The sequence below is a fragment of the Buteo buteo genome, chromosome 8, assembly GCF_964188355.1.
Source record: "Buteo buteo chromosome 8, bButBut1.hap1.1, whole genome shotgun sequence".
In the NCBI taxonomy this organism is placed as follows: Eukaryota; Metazoa; Chordata; class Aves; order Accipitriformes; family Accipitridae; genus Buteo; species Buteo buteo.
The window spans coordinates 10,360,016-10,383,733 of record NC_134178.1 but is presented as its reverse complement, the minus strand read 5'-3'; the positions used below and the strand labels follow the sequence as shown (position 1 = coordinate 10,383,733).

The 23,718-nt window shown below is 40.6% G+C and overlaps 1 protein-coding gene across 1 annotated transcript in view; it reads left to right on the top strand.

The window, feature by feature from the left end:
• Window positions 1-23,718, top strand: part of EFHC2 (EF-hand domain containing 2) — a 62,388-nt gene that overhangs the window by 773 nt on the left and 37,897 nt on the right. The window contains exons 2-4 of the mRNA XM_075034697.1: window positions 8,766-8,954; window positions 13,198-13,348; window positions 21,060-21,283. Of these exons, the coding sequence (XP_074890798.1) occupies window positions 8,766-8,954; window positions 13,198-13,348; window positions 21,060-21,283 (564 nt within the window). The remainder of the gene's footprint in view (window positions 1-8,765; window positions 8,955-13,197; window positions 13,349-21,059; window positions 21,284-23,718) is intronic.

The following is a 23,718-nucleotide window of genomic DNA, read 5'->3' as shown; positions in this document are numbered from 1 at the left end:
GGAAAATGCTAGGGATGCTAATGTGGCTTTTTCAGAGCTGCCAGTACTATTAAGTACCGATGGCAGTCTGTGAATATAGAAGATGGTATTTTTATCGTGAGCTACAATAGCAAACAAAAGAGAAGGCTGCCATCGCTATTTCAAACTTGTTCAGCAAGGGTAGCTAGAAATTTGTTGCATACAATCTGTACTGTGAAATGGTACAGGAGGTAAGGAAGGATTTGGGCATGGCACTGTCGCTGGTGCCTTTAGGAGGCAGATGAAACAGTGTAGACTTTCTTAATAATGTTAAAATAACTGGAAAGGAACCTGTTTTTTCATACTGCGAACATGTTGCGGCCATTAGAGCCCTTGTTTCTGCATCCTGACTGCTGGGGTGTTTTCCTAGCTCCTGAGTCTGGTCCACCCTATGAGGGAGTGTATAGAAGGTGATAATGTAGTTCAGAGACAATTTGCAAATGATTTGTCAAGACGTGTATTAACACCAATGATACCATGAGTGTCAGTACCCCTTCAGTATGAGACTTCTCCATGCTGTTAGCATATCTGGAGCCTACTTTACGAGCTATGAATCAGTTTGCACTAAGTGCGGTCCAGTGTAAAACCTCTGGCAGCTCTCTAAAAAAACAAGACAGGTAGATGCAATCATAGCTGGCCAGGTGCTGGTACAGGAAGCATGAAATTGGATAGAAATGTGTGGACTGCCCAGCCTCGCTTGGTGTGTCAGCATTGCACAGGTGCGTGCAAACACAGGACCTCTCGCAGGAGGAGCCCAACTTACAAGCAGTAAGGATCTTTCAAGCAACTTCTTTCTTGCAAACAGCAGGCTGGGTGCCATTGTTTTAGAAGGATAAAAAAAAATCAGGAGGGTCTGGTGGTGAATACTCAGTCTCTCTTGCTGAATTCAAATTTGTATTGTAAAGAGTTGGTTGTGTATGTAACACTTCAGGTAGCTGCTGAGTGGGCGTATCAGCAACAGTGAAATAGGTGTCTACCATTGGTATCTGCTGGGTGGAAGTAGAATAGCTCAGCTCAATGTTATCCATGACTTTATTGTTCTCCAAATTTCAATTTAACTTAATTGATAGGGATTATTGGTTTTGGAGTATGGTGGAGTGAGTCATCTCCAGAGGTCCACAGGAGCAATGAAGAGGCTTTGTGGTAGCCATGGTGCCTCCTTTTTCAGAGAAAAGGCACAGTATTTGGCTTCACGTGCTTGGGAAGAGTTGCATATAGAGAGCATTGAACACCCCATGCTGAAGTGCATAGAGTGCGTATATGTGTTATGAGAACTAAAGGTGTGAAAACCAAGTCACAACTGGCACAAGACACCATTGTAAAACAATGGTTACACCCTTGTTAGGGCTCCAAATTGCTCTTTTTGACAGTCCTTGAGATAGTGGAGTTAATACAGATAACTCACCTTTCTTGAAAAGCATTTCTGATCTCCACTTAGTTGTTGGCTATTAGATTTAATTTCATTTTCATACAGTTCCACAAATGAAAGGCTAAGAAGAGCATATTTAAAGGGAAAAAAAGTGTCATTGCTATAGATAAATTGAAAAGGAAGGAAGTGTTTTCACCTGTTAGTACTCTAAGCATTGTCATCAGTGCCTCTTCTTGCACAGAAACAACAGTAGCAAAGCATCCCCTGAAGAAGGACGAGCAGAGGACAGAGAATTGCTGTTCCTGTCAGCCCTTGGTTTATAATTATGGGTATTAATTCCACTCTTAACCACTGTTCAAGCTGCTGCTGCAATCCTCTTTTCTCTGCCCCTAATGCTTCCACCTGCCTCATATATAGGCCCACGAAGGGCGGTGGGAGAGGAGTACATATGCGTTTTATTTACCTTGGATGTGTTCAATAAGGCAGCTGGGCTCTCTCCAGAAAATCAGAGCTTTAAGGTAGTTAGGGACACGGAGTCTAACTTCAGGGCAGCAGGGACTGCATTGGCAAATGGGAAGTAAGAAATCTTTTCACAGTGCTTTGGTCTCTGGATCTAAGAGCCACTGGTATTACCCCTCCGTTGTGATTATTATTACTTCTAGCTCACTCTACCAGGAACACTTGCTTCATCTCCAGGTGGGAGCAAGGGCAGCGAGGCTGGGCAGCTCACAGCCGCCGCTGGTGCCGGGACTGTGAAAGGCAGCAGCCACTGGCTGTTTTTTATTGTTTTTCCCTCCCTTAACTGTAACTGACTGGTGCCCAATTCAGCAACCCCGAGGGCGGTGCTGCCGCTTCGGTCCTGCGTAGCTGGGGCAAAATCTTGCTGCTTGGGCATCACAGAGACTAGAGGGAAACATGGGGAGGTGATAGGCACTTTTAAAACAGGCAGAGTGGTTCCTACGGTAACGTAAAGTAATGTTTCCTTTGTGCTAAAAGAAGAGCAAGGATGAAAGGGACAGGCATAGCACAAGCAGTGCCACGTTTGATGTTTGGTTTGATGGGGTGGAGAAGAATGACGGCTAGCAGAAGGCATCAGGAGCATAAAATACTGTCTACAAAGAGAGTAAAAAGAATCCTATTTTTTTAGATCTCTTTAAAATCAAATTACAGTAGTTTGTGTACACATAAGTCCACCCATCAAATCAACCCCCTTCACCTCCTTTAAAACTCCTGTTCCTTGAACAGAAGTCCAAAGATAAGCTGCTCATCAGCAGCACCTGTCATGTTCACATGTGGGTGATCAGGAGATCTAACGACAGAGCAGGCTGGTATTTTGAGCATGGATTAGCTCATCTCCTGCCCACTTGTGAGGCCCCCCTCTTCAGGGTGCTGGCTAATGGGCAGAATTTGGGCCGTGCCCCTTTGCCGAGGCTGGAGAGGCCAGATTCTGTGCTGGGAGTACTGCTGCCCCTCAGCAAGGCTGGTGCTCCTCTGTCCTGACGGCCTTAGAGAAGTGCCCTTGTCCACCTGGCAGTGGCAGGATGTGGTACTTGCACATCATTTACCATCCTGGTGCATTAAAGAGTTTATTTATTTCTTTATTTTCACAAACAGTAACTTGTGGGTTACCCCCTTGAAAATTTCACTACCTGTTGCGTACCCTTGGAAAGGGGAATTCCTCAATTCTTTTCTTTTTTTCCTGCCACGGAAGCCGATGTTTAAGAGTCACAGGGAGACCTAGGTACTGTGGCTTCTGTCTGCAGAGCCCAACTGATATTGAAATTGTGCAATAATGAGATTTTCAGTTTTGTCCATACAAGTTATATGCGTGTCACCTGTTTGTCAGGACAGAAAATCACATATCTTGATAACCACGTTTAATCCTGCATGTGGTGGAAACATAGCATGTAATAGGTTTGCTCTGTTACTGCAAAAAAAGGTTTGTGCATTTGGAGTCTGGACTGTTAGGGATGACGCTGGTTGCAATGCAACAGCATCATTACTTCCTTTGTTAGTGTTACTGGTCTACCTCTTGTTCTTAAAGGCAGCTACCCCTTCTGATACCAGGTTGATGTTGTTGCCTTATATCAGCAGCTAATGGAGAGGACAGCATATTCACATGGGTCAGATTTACCAAGTGCTAGCTGACCAGTGTATTTTCTTGCCTGAGGTTTGAAATCCCTCTCAGAGAGAGAATTCTGTGCAACAATTCAGCATGGCATTTCTCAGAGAATCGGACAATAAGTTTATAGATCTCAGGGGGAAAATACATCCTTGAGAATATCAGTTTCTGTTGTAAACTTTAGTGGTACAGCAGAAATTCCACATCTTCCTTGTTTACTGCAGGAGGTTGGAATTGCCCTCAACTGTCCTTCTGTTGCTGTCTCTATGTTTCCTGGCTTGAGTGTTTTCTGCTGCTCTGTAATCATTGGTGCCAAAACAGGACATTAGTTTTTCTTGACAGAGTGCTTGCCAACCTCTGTATAAGTAAGCCTGCCTGCTGTGCCTTCCCTTCTTTCCCTGGCCTTCTTTCCTGAACCCCTTCCACTACCTCCTGCCCCTCAGCCCCACACCCCCAGATGTCTGTCTGTTCACAACCCCCAAACCCAAATCTTCCTGTAGCTGCCCATTGGGGTTGCATTTTGGACCCTTTACTTTATATCCATCTGTTGTCTTCTCTCAGGCTGCGCCAGTTCAGGCAGTAAGAGCAAGCTAATGGAATCATAGAATGGTTTGGGTTGGAAGGGACCTTTAAAGGTCATCTAGTCCAACCCCCCTGCGATAAGCAGGGACATCTTCAACTGGATCAGGTTGCTCAGAGCCCCGTCCAACCTGACCTTGAATGTTTCCAGGGATGGAGCATCTACCACTTCTCTGGGCAGCCTGTTCCAGTGCCTCACCACCTTCATTGTAAAAAATTTCTTCCTTGTATCTAGCCTAAATCTACCCTTGTTTAGTTTAAAACCATTACCCCTTGTCCTATTGTTATAAGCCCTACTAAAAAGTTTGTCCCCATCTTTCTTATAAGCCCCCTTTAGGTCCTGGAAGGCTGCTATAAGGTGTCCCTGGAGCCTTCTCTTCTCCAGGCTGAACAATCCCAACTCTCTCAACCTGTCCTCATAGGAGGGGTGTTCCATCCCTCTAAAAATTTTTGTCGCCCTCCTCTGGACCTGCTCTAACAGGTCCATGTTAGTGTTGATGCACCTTGTTCTGGGATGTGTTAGAGGGGCACCAGAGTTGCTGGGATCCATGTCTTAAGGTATTCCTCCTTTTACAGTACCACTTAACCTCTGAACATACTGAAACCTCCGCAGCAAGCTGGGGATGATAAAAGAGTTGAAAATTGGTCACATGAATTTGACTGGCACAGTGTGCAGCGTTTGCATTTATTTCCATTGCTTAGCCAAAGCAACCAGGAGACTGTAAGAGCAGCCTAGAGTAGTTCAGAAACGCCACAGTTCATCCTGATACAGGATTTGAGCAGGATCTCCACAGTACAGCTGCTGTTCTCAAGATGGGAATTAAAAATGGATGCGGGGAAGAGAACTGGGCTGCTACCAGTGGCATCTGCCATAACTCCCTGTGGGACTTGGTTAAAAACATGTAGCTCCTGAGGCAGCATGTGTCACAGGGCTCCCTCATCGCTCCAGCCGCTGTGGGGAGAGATTTCTAGTTGTGTTTGGTTCAGCTGAAACGTGCAGCTCCCTGATGAGTTTGCTGTGACTCTGTACCAAAGTATTAAAGAGCAAGATGGAGAGAGCACACGGCAGTGTTCCCCAAGGACTGCAGTGGCTGAGTTTGCAAAGCCAATAGCTGCAGTTAGAGAATCCTGACCTTTGCATTAGTCACTATTGAGTGTATCCTCAATATTTATTTCAGGCTCACCGCACAGAAAATGGCCAGCTTTGTTCAGCAGATCTACAGCCTGTTCAGTTTAGCTGCATTAGCACAGCAGACACAGTAAAGCTCTTTCCCTGCACTCTCACAGATTTCTTTTAGAAGTAATTTAATATTACTGTGGAGGTAACATGATGTTCTGTCACTATTTTAGGCTGGATGTGGTCTGAGTTCATTAGCTGAAGTTTCCCAAATGTCATTTGTCTCTTTTGTGATCTTCAGTTATAATTACTTTTTCTTTTAAACATTCTTTTGGTTTTTTTTTTGTTGTGGGTTTGGTTTGGCTTTTTTTTAAGAAATAACTGTACGGACTTTTAGAAGAGATTATTTTGCATATGGAAAATTAGGTGCATTTTATGGAGAAGGGCTTGTAAGTAATTTTGTGATTAGGAATCTAAAATACTCTTTCTGTTGAATACTCAGAAAGTTATAAGAATGCCACAAAAGGTTCTTAACAGAATTGCAGCTGTTGGGCCATGTATTTTTCATATCAAATTGTGAATGATGTTGTGATTTCATCCCTAAATTCTGGAAAATTTCCAGCAGGAGCAAACCTGGATTACTTTGATGAACACTTTACCACACTGTAGCTTGCCAAAACCCAGAAACAGATGAAGAGCAAATTCTTCTAGAAGAAGCTTTGAGGACATGAAGAGCTTTCCTTTGCTCAGGAAAACTGCCACCCTCACTGTGCTTTGATAACTATGCCTTTCTCCTTAACTCATGCTTTGGTAATAGGGGGAAAATAATTAAATACTTGCTGTGCCAAAAAGTAGATCTGTTCTATGGCACCTTCAGTATAAATTAGATGTTTCTGCCTAGAAATTTCCCTTTTAAAACTCAGCTTGACTAGTTATTCCACATTTGAACTGATAAATGCAGAAAGCTCCCTTCCATTCTGACTTCTCTCCAACTCTTTATCAGGTTACTGAGGAACAAAATTATTAAAAAAAGAAATAGAAGAAGAAAGGGCAGCTTGGCAGCGCTCAAAGGAGAGGGAGAAAACCATCCCAAGTGCAGATGTGTTACAAAGCGGGTGCCAGAGCCCGTCAGTGCCTGTTCCAGAGTCCTGTACCAGGAGAGTGCCTGTGCTCTCTCCTTGAGGAAGGGGGGCGATGACCACATCAAGAGCTGCTCCTAATGCCGACATGTCAGTGCTTACCCTGCGCACCGAAGCATGACGTTTATATCACAGCTCAAAAATATGTGCTGATATGAAATATTTTATTTTGGGCATTATTCCTGCAAATATGTAGCTCTTTTTTAAATCTTGTTAAATTCCTGGCTTGAGCAGTCCTGTGTGGCAGGGGGGGATGGCCTAACTAATCGTTACACAAGTATTTCCTTTTATTGATTTTCTCTTTTATTCAGTAACCCTTGTTCTTGACTTATAAACATATGGGTCAGGAATACTTTTTTTCCTCTGTATTATTCTTTAAACTATGATACTTGCCATGTGCCCTTTTATTCACCCCTATGTAAAACATTGCTTACTTTTAAATATCTTGTTTGAGGAAGTGCTTCCATACTCCCAATCATTACTGTCCCCAGTATGCAAACCTCATCTGGTTTTGCAATCACTGTTTCAAAGGGTGCTGGCTAGCCCAGCTTCTGTTAACCTAAGCAAGGTATGGCCATTGATTACTATGGTATTAAAAATAATAATTTGTAAAAATAGTAAGTCATTTATTATTTTTCATACCACTGTCCTTGCAAAAGTAGTATGCCAAAGGGTTTTAAGTGAAGGTTAAGCTACAGTAGTGATTGAGCTGTTCGTGTCAAGGGCAGCTCTCCATTCTGTGTCATTGGATTTAGAGCACCGCAAGGCAGGTGAACAGTTCAGATTGCAACCTTCAGTGTGCAGTAGTTTGTATATATATGAGCATTGAATATTATGAGCCATGAGGTTGGTTAGCTGCCTTTCGAATTCCTTGCTCTCTTTCCTATTGGCAGAACGAAATAACTATTCGGTTACTTTCAGGTTTTGCTGCTTCACTGCTTGCACTTGTTCCCAGAACTGCTGTCCTGAGCGTGTGTTACGTTATCTTGGGGCACTTGAATGTTGCCATGATGAAAAATGATTATTTGTACTATTTTTTGATTTATGATGGTAACTTAGGGTTGACTACATCTTTTGGGGGAGTAGTGGTTTAAATATATGCGTGTGATAATTAGTGATGCCCAGTCTTCCAAATGTAGTGGAGGAGACAGTTTTGGCCCTCTGCTACTTTACTGACATACCTCCTCCGGTGCTGCTATGAAAAATTTTGCTGTCCAGCCTTTTCCTCTACCCAGGGCCTTCTCTGTGCTCACCCATAACACCAGTTCCTCCCCTTTCAGCCTCATGCTCACCCAGTCCCAGGCCGAGGGAGGGCACAGCTGCGGTAGCCTCTGTCTCCCCTTACTAGGTGTGCTGGGGTGCAGTTACCCAGTGGCCCTTCTATGCCCTCCCAGACAAAATGTTTTGAGGATTTGAGAGGGCGAGGAAGGGGGGAATAGCAGAGCGAGAGGAGCTAATGAGTCAGGATTGCCACTCATGGGAGGAGGGGTTAGTAGAGCTTTCTGTTGGCTTTTCCTATTTCCCTGTCCTCTTGAGTGAGACTGATGTGTGGGGTCGTTAGGGGATTGCTGCTGGAGTGCAGCTCACACCGGCTGCCTCCATGCGAGGGAACTGGCCAGCAAAGCAGGCAGCTCATTAGGAGGGACATTCCCACAGGCAGGACTGATACTCATGTGAGGCCAGAGGCTTTTCTGCATCACTTCAAGACTGGCTCCAGCCCCAGCCAAGAAATGCGAGTAGGCAAGACGGGTTTCTTTGCAGTTGGTTGTGCATAGTTTTTTACACACTCCATCCTTAATTGCCTGAAAAAATAGTAATAAAATAAAGAAATCACTACAGAGACCTTCTTTTGGAATAAGCCCAGATGGAATAAATATTCTGTCTTTTGATTCAGATCCAACCTCCCAAAATTCAAATGTATTCACTAGTACAGAGCCATTTATTTTGCACTTGGGGATGCAAGTGTAAATAAGATCTTTGACATAAGTAATGAGAGCAGGCTGTTCTCTGGGTACTCCTGAACCATTTCCATTTGTCCTCTGGTGATCTGTAGAAAAGGCTTTTCCCCTCTACCTTTTGGAACAGTTCTAGTGAGTGAACTGCTTCTTTCTACCACATGCCTCAATCCTTTTTGCAAGGAAGGTGGGGAGGGGGGGGAACAGCCGGTATCATCCTGTCTCTCAGCCTGGGTAAATAACTGGAATGTTTTTCCATTTTCGTCTATAGGGCTGGCAAATTGACCACTGAAATATGTCACTTCACTTGCAGCATTCCAGTTGTTACAGGTTTTTAGACTGTATTAAAAGTAATTGTAGAGAAACTTTTACATGATTAATCTCCCTTGCCTAGATAGGTAACTCTTACAGATTTAGAAACAAACACACAGATTTTTTTTCTCTTTTTCTTCCAAACCTTTGACAGATAGGGAAAGAAAAGTTCCACAAGTCACAGCACTGGGATTACTGCAATAATGTTGCTATGCTGGTTGGAGAAGATAAACCTGGAATAGGAGGTGAACCGTTACCTGGTCAGAAGCTGAAACCTAAATACAGTGTATTTCCTGAAGGGATGGGAAGTGATGCTCCTGCTTGGGTAGCATTTGACAAGCAGGTATGTAGAAATCTAAATCTGTATGTGTTTTATGAATAGCTACAATATGACAAAGACAGTATAAAGGTGAAATTCAGTTAGGTATTTCAGAAGATTATTTTGTGCATGCAAAAGAAGCTCCTAGATGGACAAAAAGAGTGGTAACATCTATTTTTCCATCATATTGGTATATTGAACAATTAATATAAACATATATCATGCCATACAGCAACATAAAAAAATATTTCTGTATTGGGGTACATCTCCTACAGGATATATTAAAAACAAGGGAGTGGTTGACATATTTCTTTTTAGTGAAAGTGGTGACAGTAAAGGAATTATTTGGCAACCTGGTAAAAATGAATGTAAGGTATGCCCTAGTCAAGGAGAAAATGTGCACGGGGACTCAGGAACCATTAACCTCAGTGGAGTGCTATAGGCTCAGAATTTACTTATCCCATCATGTTTACTTGCTCAAAGTCCTGTTCACTTTTGTGTGATCTGTTCCTGTGTAATATAGGTAGACTGTGTCCATTATAGACAGAGGAGTTTAAAATTAATATTTTTTTTATTTTGCAAGAATGTAGTGATACCTTTAAAGTTAGAGAGTTATCAAATAACTGTAATCTGTGATGATATGAATTTTGTAGTACACTGTCATTACTTTCCATGTTTAAATTTAATGTAAATTCTACTTAGCAATGTTTTCTTTCTAAAGCAAAAGGCCTACAATCAGAGAAGGAAAATGATCCAGAAAAAGAAATCATTCAGCAGATCGCAGAAAAGTTGCATGACTAAATGATTATGGTATTTAAATATTGGGAAGAATGGCTAATCTCATAATTTTTGCTTTAAAAGAAAAGCCATGCAGGTAATTGCAGTACAATTACACATTTGTCTTTTTGGCAGACCAGAACTAGTACAAGAAAATGTAAGGTTTGCACAGATACACGTGACTTCGGTTAGCATTGCCTCTGAAATCCCTAGTATTGCTCACATAGTTTTCAGCAATGTGCTCAAGTATGAATTGGTCTAATGTGGCAAAGTGTTAAGGCTTCAGTCCATCCTGCACTTGCTTTATCTGCACCCTTCTTTCAATGAGGAGGTGCGTGTTGGCGTCTCAGGGCAATATGTAAGTTAGCAGGACTTGGACCCAAGTTTATGAAATAAAGGGATTAGTTAGGAGGCAGTGGGGACATGCCACTGAGCATTAGGCACTGAACTTGGCTGGTGAGATTAGATAGGTGGCCTTTTGACGTTCCTTCTCTAATCGGTGTATCCCTCCACAGGGCAATACAGGACAGGAGTTTGCAGGTTCGGAATTGGCCTCTGGAGGGCTCATGTGTTTATATTAATTGCAGACTGTTAAAGGGTACTACCCAACTAATTTAGCTTCCTCAGTTAAGAGCCTAGAACGCAGCTACGTCCTCCAGTGCTGCAGTTTGTGACTCAGCAGAATGGACTACATGAAAAATGGTTTGAGTAGGTGTTTATCTTTTTAAATGTAGTCTGCTTTCTTACTGTTTTTCTTTGGTTTGTAACTTTCATCAGTACCATAGTAGTTGGAGGAGGGACAGGCATAAAACTTCATTATTAAGTAGGTTGAGAAATAGTTTTTGCAATTTCATATGCCTAATAGGAAGCAGCTGTAATTTAATTTCTTCTACGATTAAGTACACACACAAGGCCTCCTGGGCTTGGAACGATGTTTATAATTTGATTACCACAGGTGCCAGGGAAACCTTTTGCCAACTTTACAAAATGCCAGGGAGTTTATTCGATATTTGTTACTTTTGGTTTTCATAGGTAACATTTAATTTTTTAAACAGTAGGTTGGGAACTTTGCATGCAGCAATGTACTACAGATGAGACATGAGTTAGGAAGTGTTACATTTCTGGTATTTTTAAAATTAACTTTGCTTTAAAATGAAAAGTAAGTCATCTTCTTTTCTGTCCCTTCCCCTCCTCACCCTTCCTGAATCTGTTTTGATCTGCAAAACTGCAGTTGGCTGCTGCATGTATTTCAGTCATACACTAGCACGTTGATAAGGGTATAAAGAGAGTAAAGTTTAAGTGCAAAAGAACTTGCACAAACTCCTTGAATAGAGTAAACCAGGACATAGGTGTATGCTCAGTGAAAGAAATAAATACAGTGTATTTAGGACCTGATTGTGCTTGGAGATCTGTGCAAACAGCAGACAGACCATTTCGCCTGGCTGGTGTCTCATGAGACAACCATTCTCAGAAAAGATCATTGACAAAATTAAGAACAGTTAGTAATAAAATAGGGCATTTGACCAATATGTTTGTCAAACGACTATTATACTCTAGTGGGACTAGCAGAATAGGGAGAAGACGGTACAGCATCTAAGGAAGTTTCCAATGGTTGCATGGCTTATCAGCAGCTGGGCAAGGAATGAAATTCAGTTCCCTGTCAGCTGAACCCCAGGATGTTCAGACTGGGATATAGTGGTTCCACCATAGTACCTTTGAAGTGCCCTGGAGTATTCGAGAGATTTACCCAGGGCTCCTGGTCCTTCCAGAATAGTAGCTGGAGGCCAGGAAGGATACCTTGGTAACCAAAAATGGCACTATACACCAATGTTTTAGACAAATGGAAGGAAGAGGAAATGTTAAAGCATGATAGAGCTGTTTGTGTTGGCTCTGTTGTAGGTCAGATGTTTTATTGAGTGTTTTTGTGTTTGATACATGAAACAGTGAAATCCACAGTTAAAAATTGCATGTGCCCAGAATGATTTTTTTTTATTTATTTTCAACTATTTTGTCTGTACATTGTTCAGAAACTTGCATGTTGTACTACTTAAACCATAACTGATAATGTCTAGATTCTTTTGTGTGAAGATTTAATGTCATCAGGTTTAACAGGTAACAGTTATGTCATCTGATTAGAATTTAAATTTTATTTCTCTAATCGTAGTGGGTCACAGTGCGGGAGAGTTGATGCCAAAAATGTGTCTGTCCTATTGTTTGATGCATGCTGAAAATCGGTGGGATCTTAGCCTTTGAAATAGTTTGTGGAAGCAGAGTTTTCCTCATCTTGCACTTAACCTGCCTGAGAGAAGGCAGAGTGGCCTATTGAGAAGTCTGACTAGGACACAGGGCAGCTGTTCTTGTGTGCTCCTGAGCAATCCACTAGCTCTCTCTCCCCAGATGTAGAAAAAGAAGTTGTGTTTGTCTATTAGGGTGTTTTAAAATCTCCGTTGTTAGTATTCATGGAAGTACTTTGAGGTGCTCACTGAAACAAGGAACAGCTTAGTTGTCTTTTTTTCAATGCTTCAGTTTGTCTAATGAACAAGAATAAAGGTAATTGAATTTATTAAATAGAATCATTGTGAAAAATGAAGTATGAATTAGCACTGATTTGACCCAAATGTGTTGGGGGGGCAGGACAGAAACCTGTTTCAATTAATGCCTTCCTGCACATACTTAACACAGCAATGCACTACCAGGTAGATACTTCTTGCATGTTCCCTTAAAATTGGTCTTCGTGATTAAAGACCATAAATGATACCGAGAAGCATAAAACTTGCGTAATCATTTGCCAAGTTTGAACTGGGATCTCCAGACATAAAGGCCACTGTAGTAAACCACTGAGCATCTCACCTATGAAGGTTTTTTTTCTTGCATTACTGCTATTGCAAGAGATCATGAAGACCAGCTGGTATAATCTCTGAGGTTTCTCCACTCACTGAATTGCAGAACCACGTAAGTTTTGAAATGCCAATATTGCACAGCTCTAAATGACTCCTGAAAAATGTCATTTCACTCTGATAGTCTTCAGTACCATTTATTAAACAGCTTGCAGGATCTGCTTAAAAAGAATTTTTCTTTCCACTTACTCAATGGTAAAGCCATTACTGTCATAATGCACTTTATTTTCCAGCAATTCATTGAATAGCAGTTTAAAATTTGCTTCAGGACCTAGATAGCTCATTGTGTTATCAAAAGTGCTTTGTTCAGAAGATTTTTCCAAGCAGCATGCTGATAGTTTTATATTTGATTTATTTCTTTACTTTAGAGTTCCATCTCTGCTTAGATGTTGTGATAATAAAAATGCCAAGCAAAGAATTTTAAATTTATGTGATTTAATGTGGATTTCTGTTCTTACATTTCTGAGAAATAAATCTACCTCCTGAAATCCATACATTTAGTTACTTATAATCTATACAAGTTTATTTTATTGACTATTTTGCCAAGGCATTGGAGATTTTGCTGCTTTACACTTATTTATTGTTTTTAATAGGTATTGTCTTTTGATGCCTATTTTGAGGAAGAAGTGCCTGACAAAAATCAAGAGCTATATAGAATCAGACATTGTAAAATATACTTCTACCTTGAAGATGATACAATTCAAGTGATTGAACCCCAAGTGAAAAACAGTGGCATAGCTCAAGGTATCTATTTTTAATAGCATTCTTTTTTTCCCCCTTTATTTCTTTCTTCAGTTCAGTCGTGGTCCATTCCAAAGGATAGGTAATGTGAATTCTTATAGTTGGAATGTCAGTGAACAGCTGCAATTGCCTTTTCTTGTTACGGATCATAATGTGGACTTTTTTATTGTCTTAGTTTCCTTAGATGTAGGTTTTGTAAGGCAGAATCCACTCCCATACTCAAAGATACAATTTTTTCTTTAATATAGTTGTTTGCAATTATATGCCAGTAGGTCTTTTGTCAGTGTTGTGTCACTTCTGCAAAAGCAATTTGTGTTCTAGATCTCCATTCCCGAGCCTGGCTCCTTCCATCTTGGCACTGATAGTAAGTCCTCTAGTGGCAGCTCTGTAACTGTTCATTAGCTGCTGCAGTATCTCTGCCATTACTGAAGGAGAGTGCCTTTTGTGCCTTTGGCTGTTGGTTCTTTTATGATTAAAGTGCCCTTGGCACAGTAATTTTTCCTTGATGCCTCAGAAGCTGCCTTGCCTTGGTGTCACATCGCTGCACTTGGGCCAGCCTGAGGACTTTTGGAGGAGAGTTTACTGAGCTGATTTACTGAGTATTTACTGAGTATTAATGGACTTTGTTTACATTAAGAAAATGTGACCTAGTAGTCAACATCCTGTTGCAGAAGGGGAACACAGCTGCTGCTTCTTGGTGTTTGTGGGTCACTGCCAGAATTAAAAAGTTTTCAAGGGATATAGTCCAGATAAGCAGGATATCTTGGGATGAGTATCTTGGGATGACTGCGCCTCCGAATCCACAAAGATATTTTGTACATTTTGGTGGGTCTTAGCACAGCAATTTTCAAAAACAAGTTAACCATTTAACTACCATATTCTTTTCCAAGATGAGCAGATGCTATCAATTTCTCAGTCTACCGTGTAGGATAATATTTAAAGATGTTATGTGACTCATAGAGTTAGACCTGGGATAAAATTACCTGTCAATCTTTTCTTAAACCAGTACTTCAGGCCCTGCTCTGCCTGTGTTGACTAGTTCTTCTTCTTGCCAGAAATCTTGTTGGCTCTTCAGCAGGAACTGATTTTGAATTCAGAGAAACCTCGTCCTACTCCTACCTGGGCAAGTGATTTTTCAAGACCTAAAGAAAAGCATGTTGGATCTCTTCTCCTGGGAACTCATATGCATGAGGCAGGAGCCATCAACGGGTTTAGGTTTTCCTTCACTTGTGTGTCACAGGAGTGGGAGTGGCTGTTTCTGGATTTTATGGCTTAGAACAAATGGCCATCGACAAAGGAAGTACAGTTAACCTGAGATGCAGAGGTGACGTCTTTGAGAGGAAAGGTGGAAGCCAGGTTCATTAGAGCGCGATAAAGCAAATTCAGAGCTGATATCTGTGAAACTAGCTATAGGAATAAGTAATTTTCATTGTCTTTGTAGTATGGGTTGTGCAGGCTACCCCTTCAGGCCTGGTGTTCCTGGCAGTCTAGTCATGTTCCTGCGGTGACCAGAAGGCTACAGTTTTCCCCTATTTCCTTGGTTGTATCTTGTGTTAATCATTGTTGGAGTCACCTTTGGTACTGGATCTAAAATTAACTTAATATTATTAGAGAGAAACAAGAATTCTCTCAGTCTTCCATGCAAGGATGTTTTGAAGGCCTCTACGGCTTTGTATGAGTGCTTTATGTGGGATAAGTGTGTATATACAACATATTACACTGATGCATTAAAAAGAAATGTTCCAGGATCTCAAAAGTGCACTTAATTTATTTGTTGCTGGTATCTGGGCTGGTAAGGAAGCTCTGTATATTGATTGTGTTTAGGAAGGAAGAGATACTGTAGGTTGAAAGGCCCAAGGAGTATTTGGGATGTGTTTAGGCTTCACAGTTGTTGAGAAAGTCTGGGACCTATAATTTATCATAAACTTCTACATAAATATTATTATCCCAAAGATTAATATGATGTAGAGGGGAGAAAGGTGGTGGAGATGCCTATCAGAGGATTCTTTACTCACGTGCATTTGGGCATTGACTTCATGCTCCATAACTGAAGAACAACCACAAAGTTATTATGGTAAAGGCACTAGATATTTGTTGTTGAATATATGTGAAAGCAGTGTTTCTTAAAAAGAAATCCCAGACCATTAACTGCTAGTCTTACTCCATTTTCAATCAAAAATTGGCCTGTTGCCTCTTTTAGTACAATTATATATCTCTCATATTTAAAATTCCCTGTCCTGACTGGGAATTTGTAAGCCTGAGAACAACAGAAGTGTAACTGTCTGCATTGTGAACCTGGTAAACTGAAGCACAAAGGAATGAAAATCTCGCTTATGATCATGCAGAAAAGGTCATAACAGGACAAGGAGCTGAAGTTCAGGATCTTAACCATAATGCTGTCCTCTGCACGTCTGCTGAAATACTACGTTTCAGTTAATTAAAATGCCAGGGGTTTGTAGAGGAGAGTTCAGTTGTAGGAGAACGTGGATTGTTGAAAGGCAAACTGCACTGAACAGAAGAGCACAGGTGTGCGGGTGTGGGTGAAGAAAGAAGTGTGGGAACATCAGGAGCAGGATAGGCTCAGTCTGTGTGAACATTTGGAGAGTTGCAGTGGTTGGAAAGGGGTTGTGTAAAGGAGGAACAGCAAAAAACAGTGATGGAAAAAGTGGAATTGGAACTGTTGAAGGCAGAAGGTGGTGGTGACCTTAACTTGGATGTTTACCCTGATGGAAAAGATGTAAAAGAGACAGCTGAAATGGCTGTTCCTAGGAGTCTTCTTGAAGAGTAGATACGTCAGTGGTGGGGTAGATCAAAGGTAGATGATCTTAGCTTGGTTGGTTAATGCCTTGAGGCCATGGGATTACCAGTGCTTGTGCCATAACCCACAGATGAGAGCTTGATGGTCTGAATGGGTGTCCCTGGGCATGGTGGGATCAGAGAAATGTAGTAGTTTCCCACTGTACTCTCCACTGTGGGTAGTACTTGTGGCTTTGCAGAAAAAGACTTGGAGAGGCTTATGGACTGCAGGAAGATTTGGTGAAGGAACAGCTGTCAAAGAAGTTAGAATGTCTAACTTTGATTATGATTTTACAAAACTAAAACAAATCGGCTTCGTGAAAAAAAAAAAAGCCAGAAAATGTATTTTTACCGTTGATCAAAATCTCAGAGTGACAAAATGAATAATCTGTGGGAAGTGTATTTCAGTGACTTTAAAAAATGCTTTATGGAATTGGCTGCTGTACTTGGACATGAATTTGGACAGATAAGGTTGCTACTAAATAACTGAAATTTAAACTACATTTAATTTTGGAAACTGCCTTGCTATAGTTTGAACTTTGGAAAATATTAGAAGCATTAGAAGAAATCTATACAAACAGAGAAATTCAATGCAAAACACGAAGGAATGCAGAGGCCGACGTGAACTTGAGAAACCAGAATCAAAGCAAAAAATACCAGGACAATCACAGTGCACAAGAACTAACTAAAGATAAGGGAGTACACAGTGAAGAGGAGGACAGTAAACTCGACCACATAACAAAATCCACTGTGTTCTTCCAAAGCTGGAATGCTAATTATTCTTCCCATATAAAAAGAAATTCTCCCATGGAGAGGCAGCCTAGATATGGCAGTGCACGTGTTTTGTAGATCTAATTCCCACTTAACAGGACTGTGGCTGGCTGATACTGTCTTATCAAAAGGTCATTTATGTCCCATGGGGTTGACTGTAGCTTCCAGTGCAATCCAGGCCCTGCAAGCCAGAGCAGAGTGGAGCAGCTGGCTGGTTTCCCCAAGGTCAGCCAGCTGAAAAAGAGAGTGGAGCTGCCTGCTGGCGGGGTTCCCAAGGCCGGCTGGCTGAAGAGGAAAGTACAAGCAGGAAAGCAAAGTTGCAGTCAGCTGCTCCAATATAACCGATTATCTAAGAGTTTAAGACCTCCCCTGAGGCCTTGAAATAATTGTGATTTTGCCGTACTTGATGGTGGCCAAATCATGACCTTGCTGTGTTCTGAGATGGGTGAATAAGTGAATGAAAGAAGCCCTTTTGTTTATTGGGGTGAACTCTTTGTGTTGCAAGAATGGTAGTGGTTGTTTCTTCTCCTTTCCGTGCAAGCAGTCAAAAAGTGTACAAACTCCAGGCGTTACCCATTCCTCTCATCTGTCTAACGCACTTTCGAGTAATGCAGAGGGAGTCAGAAAGCTGTGCTGAAGAAATTCTTGATACCACTTTATTTCTTCTGCAGAGCAGTGTAGCAGCAGAGACCAAATCGTTTGCTGCCCAGCTTCATGAGCTGCCCCGTAGTCAAAAGGCCTTCACTACTATTAAGATCTCCTTAAGCTGCTGCTGTAGTTGCAAAATAATCAGAAGCCCTGAGAGAAAAGAAGATATGCTACAAATTATGGTGTGGGAACTCGATGCCACTACCACTGTCAGAGAAAAGCAGTACCCCAACTCCCTTTACAAGAGCACAGTAGAGGAGAGCTTTAGCCTGACCGGATGCAATAAACTGAGCAAAGACAAAAGAAACATCAAGAATAGCCATCCATCCTGAGCAACCTGAATGTTGCACATGCCCAGATCCTCCTTGTAGGAGGATCAACTTGTAGCAGATTTCTAGAAGTAGAAATGTAATTATTTTCTAGAAGGAAGGACAATTTAAAAAATTCTGAGACCTAACCTCAGCTGATCAGGTTTTATTAAATTTCAAATTCAACAATATAAAATGTATCCTCTACATGTGTAGATCAGGCACAGTGATACCTAATAAAAGCAAAGGTTTGCTACAGATATTATCTTTACAAGACATTTTCCATTAGGAAAGAACTTCTTATCCCTCAGAACAAAATGGGCATGTGTATTATACTTTGAAAAGTGATATGAAAAACTAGCTGAAGGCTTATTCACTAGTTCTGAGGTGAATATACTCTCAGAAAATGCCTCATATTAGAAAATTGTCCACCATTATATTTTCACTAAAATGATGATTCAACAGAATTTGCATTTATGTGGAGAACTGTTCTGACTTAGCACGTTATCTGTTGATTTTTGTAGGAGTGACCCAAGGATTAGCCAAAATCGGGTAACATATTTTAAAGTATGTGGTTTGTTAATGGTAATGCGACGCAGTTTTGCATCATGTTAAAATGTGCTAATCACCACGTTTTCTAACTAGTATTTCCATGAGGATGCATCTTAAATATGTGTATAAGTATTTTTAAGCAGATAGATGTTCAAATTTATTTTACAGTCAAAGGTCAGTAACCAGAACATTGGATTTGGTACACGTGAAACATCAGGATGCTGAATGGGTCTTAAATAATTATTTTAATGGGAACATAAAGTAAATCTGCTTTGTTGCTTTATTCCCCTGGAAAATTAGGGGTATGTTTTCATTGTAGGAGTTAGAATTTAACAAACAACTCTGATAATGTAGTAGTGGAAGGTATTTCATACAGATTAGTCCTTAGGGAAATAAAGCGAACAATAAAAAATTTCCATAGACTAACTTAGGAATAAGGCCCTTCAAACACCAAACAAAACCACATAGCGATATCTTTCTCTCTCCTCCTCTGCCTGTCTTTGTCCCCTCTCTCCCCAGGCCCCCCTCCACCCCCACCTACCTCCAAAACAAAATAGCAGTGCTGGAAAATCATCAAACGGGACTCAGTGGGAAACACTACCAGATGCACAGCTGAAGGGCACTGGAAAGAAATCCAGTTCTGTAGTGAGAGATAATGAGATAGACCTTTTAGATAATTGTGTCTAATAAACTATTATTGTAGTAGTAGGTTAGTACTAGAGTTATTTTTAGTTTTGGAATTTTTGTGTGTTTACTGTAGTTGTCTTAAAGTTTCACCTTTTATAATTACTGTAATTTTAAAGGTGTTGGAAACCTATAGTGGCAAGAAATTATTATAATAGTATGGGTTGGTGGTTCCTGTCTGGTCTCTAGCCAGTGGGTATCTGCATTATAAAGCTGGTGTTACAGAGGTGTCTGGGTTGGTAAGCACAGCAAAGAGTCTGAGATTGAAGAGTGGACCATCTTTTTATTTTCTGCAGGGTATTTTCACACAACTATATTGAGGTATTGATGTGGCAAAACTTTCACTGTTGTCCTTTTTGTTCTCTCATAATGTTGAAAAAAAGAGTTTAGTCCCAGCTGTGCCAGTCTGCTGTTCTTTGTGAACTCTTAACTTCACTTGGAATAAATCATAGCTTGTCATACATGCAGCTGCATATCTTTCTTTAATGTATGTTTTACATATTTATTTAACCTACTGAAGCTGTAGCTTATAAGTTGTTTCTAATATACTTGTAGTATCACAAACTTGTTGAGGTTGGAAGGGATATCTTAAGATTGTCTAGTACAACCCCCCTGCTCCAAACAGGATCAGCTAGACCCAGGTGCTCTGGGCCGTGTCCACTTGGGTTTTAAGTATCTCCAAGACTGGAGACTTTGAAACTTTTGGGGCAACCTGTTCCAGTGTTTGATCACCCTCACAGTAAAAAAGTGTTTTCTTGTGTTCAGATGGAATTTTGTATCTTTTAATTTGTGCCCATTGCCTCTTGTCCTGTCAGTGGGCACCAGAGAGAAGAGCTCCCATCAGGTATTTATAAACATTAATAAGTTTCCCCCCACAAGCCATCTCTGTTCCAGGCTGAACAGACCCATCTCTCTCAACCTTTACTCATACGAGAGATGCTCCAGTCTCTTCATCATCATCAGTGAGCACTTTTGAAGCATTACCCAATTCATCAGTGTATTTGTGAGTTTTCAGCTGATAGAGCAATAGCAGATTCCTTCTCTTTTAATGTGGTAAATGTGAACAAGTACAATGCTCTCAGAATAACAGTCCTTTCATTTAAAGACTATCAATAAGAAAATCTAGGTGTGCACTTACTTAATGAAGTTAAAATTTCTCTTTTTTTCTTCTCCTCCCCCCTCTCCCCCTTTCTTTTTGTTTTGGATAGTGTTCCTGTTAGACTATGCATTATGAGTTCCTGGCTCTGTATTTTTGAGATGGATTCGCTATTGCAGCCCAGCAATCAGCCCAGCTCATCTCTGTTGTCTCTACTTTCAGTGTGCTCCTTAAGGAAGCTCAGTTGAATGTGCCTGCCTCCATGCTTGATAGGTCACACTTTTTTCCTTGGTAGGGCAGGTTTTTTTCTCTAACCTTAGTTACAGATGGCTCTCCTCACCCTGCAGAGTGTACAGACAAATCTTGTCCCTCCCATACACCCCCACCACATGTTTTTTGCACAACTTTTTCTGTTGTTTGTTTTTTTTTTAAAAGAAAAATTAATGATACTAATGAGCACTGGAGACTGCTGTTGCTTTTAAAAAAAAAGTGAAAAAGACATCTCTCTTCATCATGAGAAAAAATACTTTGAAAAAATACTAACCTGTTACGTTTGCACCAACAAATGGGAATTTATTCCAGTGGTTTCCTGTTTGCTCCAGAAGGTGGTAATTTTCTGTATTAACTGCGGTCAAATGGTAGAACTTGAGGTTCCAGAAAACAATCAGCCTAAAGTATTGTTGTTAATAAAAAGGATCCTCTTACCTAACGGTTCTTTTGCTGAATGAAGGATAATTTTGTTTGTCCCATATGGCTTCATCTATTTTGGTCATATCAGCGTAGAAAATTAGCAAGTCTGTGAAGTGATCCTTAGAGCAAAGGATATTTACTCTATGAATTTATTCTAATTCTTTTACAGGAACTATTGTCCGACGGCATCGGATTCCACTTCCACCTCCTCATGAAGATCAGTTCTATACTATTGATCATTTCAATATCAACATAGAAGTAATCCTTTATGCCCGAAAATATAAGATTATAGATTGTGACCAGTTTACAAAAAATTTCCTGAGGAAGATGGGAATTAGATTAAATCCTCCTGCAGGTCGTCCAGATGACCCGTACACCAAAGAGCGGCAAAAGGTCAGATCAGGCAGTAACAGTGAAAACTTGATTTTAATAGAAGTGCCATTGCTGTTAGTAATATGCATTATATAAATTATTTCTCTAATAGCAAATAGAAGGTAGCTATTTCAACATAATAAATCCCAAGAGAAAACTTGCTTTTAAAAATTTTATTACATGGCTTTATTGTAATTTATTACAAGTGAAGTCCCAAATATAACGGATTTTCTCCTGATGTGCTCACACACCTTTTGAAACAGAACAAAATTAATTGCTGAATATAAAATAAACCTTTCAGTATTAAGAGGAAAAAAAAGCCCGGACCTATTATATGTACTACTTATAATTTTGCTTGAGCTAATTTAATGATAATAAACACTTTTAAAGTGTTTAAAGGAAGATCTAATTGGAATTGTGGTTCAAGCACACCCATGGCTTCCTGCAGGCTCACTTGGTCTATTTATATGTCATCATTCATCCCTACCCCCCATGTTATTAACAGGTCTTTGCATGTGTAAAGCAAATTCTTCTGCCACACAGAACCCAGTACTCTGCAGTTTTAAGACTTGTGAGGTTTTATTTGAATGTTGTTCCCTCTTTTATAAGTATATGGGAACACATACATAGGTCCTCCAAAAATCTCATTCACAGCTCCTAGATGCTATGTGAATTCCCTTCTGCAGGATTTGGGGTCTTTTCTCTGGCAATAGTGGCAGGAGTGATGTTTTCTGTAGGGAATGACAGTTTCTTTCAGTTCCGTTTTTCTTGATTAATATGAGTGCAGATGGCACTGTATTTTTCTCTTGACCTGACTCTGTTAGGACTGTTGGCCCACGATATACAGCCTGTTGTGATAGATCCAGCCTAGCATTCTGAAAGCAGCAAATACTCCATGTGTCTATTTCATTCAACTTATTCCTCCTGTTGAGAAAACTGCTGCAGCTCTCAGCAGCAAAAATGGAAGGTAATTATGACTGAGATGTGTAGAACAATTTGCATGTCTCTGAGGCACTCTCAGGCCAACATGTTGGTTTCACTTTGTTCATGCTTTCAGGCTTTTTGCAGCCCCCCAGTGAAAAGTAGTATTTGTAATACATCTCCTGGTTCTGCGTAGTGGTGACTCAGGCTGGCCATGGGTTGCTTTTCCCTTACTCAGGCCTTGTAGCTAACAGGTGTGTATTAACACATGCTGAGTTGTCTTGATATTGGCAGACTATGTCAACATTATATATGGTATTGTGTAACCTGCTCGGTTTTTTTTTTTTTTTGATAAAACAACAAGCAAAACATTCAAGTATTGTGCATATGTGTGCCTAAAGAGAATGGAGACGGGAAAAAGGGCTAAGAAATAAGAGCATCAGAAGACCAAAAATTACTGAAATCTGTATCTTAATATTCTCAGTTGTTGAGAAATTACAGAAAAGTTATCTAGCAAATTCTGGCTGCTTTATGCTCTCACTTCCCTGTGACTAATTTGTGGAAGGTAATTTTTTTATTTATTAAGGGTGGATTCCTCTGGCCTGCTTTGAGCAAAATTAAACTGGTTTGCACCAGACTCCTAATAGATGGCCAAAAAATGAAGGTATGAAGGAGAGTAAGAAATATGATGAGAGAGAAAATGAGACCAATGAAAAAGGTAGCAAACCCCTTAGATTCATATTTCTGTACTGTTGGAGATGATATCCCATGGATGATGATGTTACCTGGCTCTGTGGCTGCATTTGGTTGCTCATTGCATCTGCAAGGATCAGGAAGGAGGAAAGATGGTACTGGGATGGTAAATACCTGAGTTGTAGCATATGAGCATGATGATGCCTGAAATGGAAACGGTGCTGCAGATCAGCAGGGACATTGGCAGGCAAAACTTGGTTCTGCTCTCCTTTTTTAAGATTTGGTGCTCTGAAAGATTGGGCCTTTTCCCTCTCAGATTTTTAAGGCCAGAGGATGTATCAGTGGGTAAATAGAAATTTAGACAATGATATAAACTGCCCATAGTCAACAGTTCTTTCTGTTCAGACAGTTCAGCTTACATTGCCTCATTGATGTCTGTTGCCATTCTCCAGTGGAAGCAATTTTGTAGAATTTTGGAGATTAGAAGGACTGCCTTGCCCCTTTAACCCATTTTGGACATGATGGATTTTGACTTAGGAAAAGCACCCTGTTCAGGTCACCGTTTATATATGTGACTGTAACTAACTATGTAATTGCAGTCATCGGATTGGATCATCATCCTGGGATCCGATTTAATGCAGTGCTGCTGGTTTTGCAACAACCATGACTGTAGCTAGCATCTTGTCGTAGATCACATCAGCTTGAATATATCTTGAGTTGGAGATTTGCTATTCCTTTTCAGACCTATGGGTGTATGTTGAGAGGAGAACATACATACTCAGTACCTGCCAAATACATGACATGAATCCAAAGTTAATAAACTATGTTTTAAAGCTAAAAGA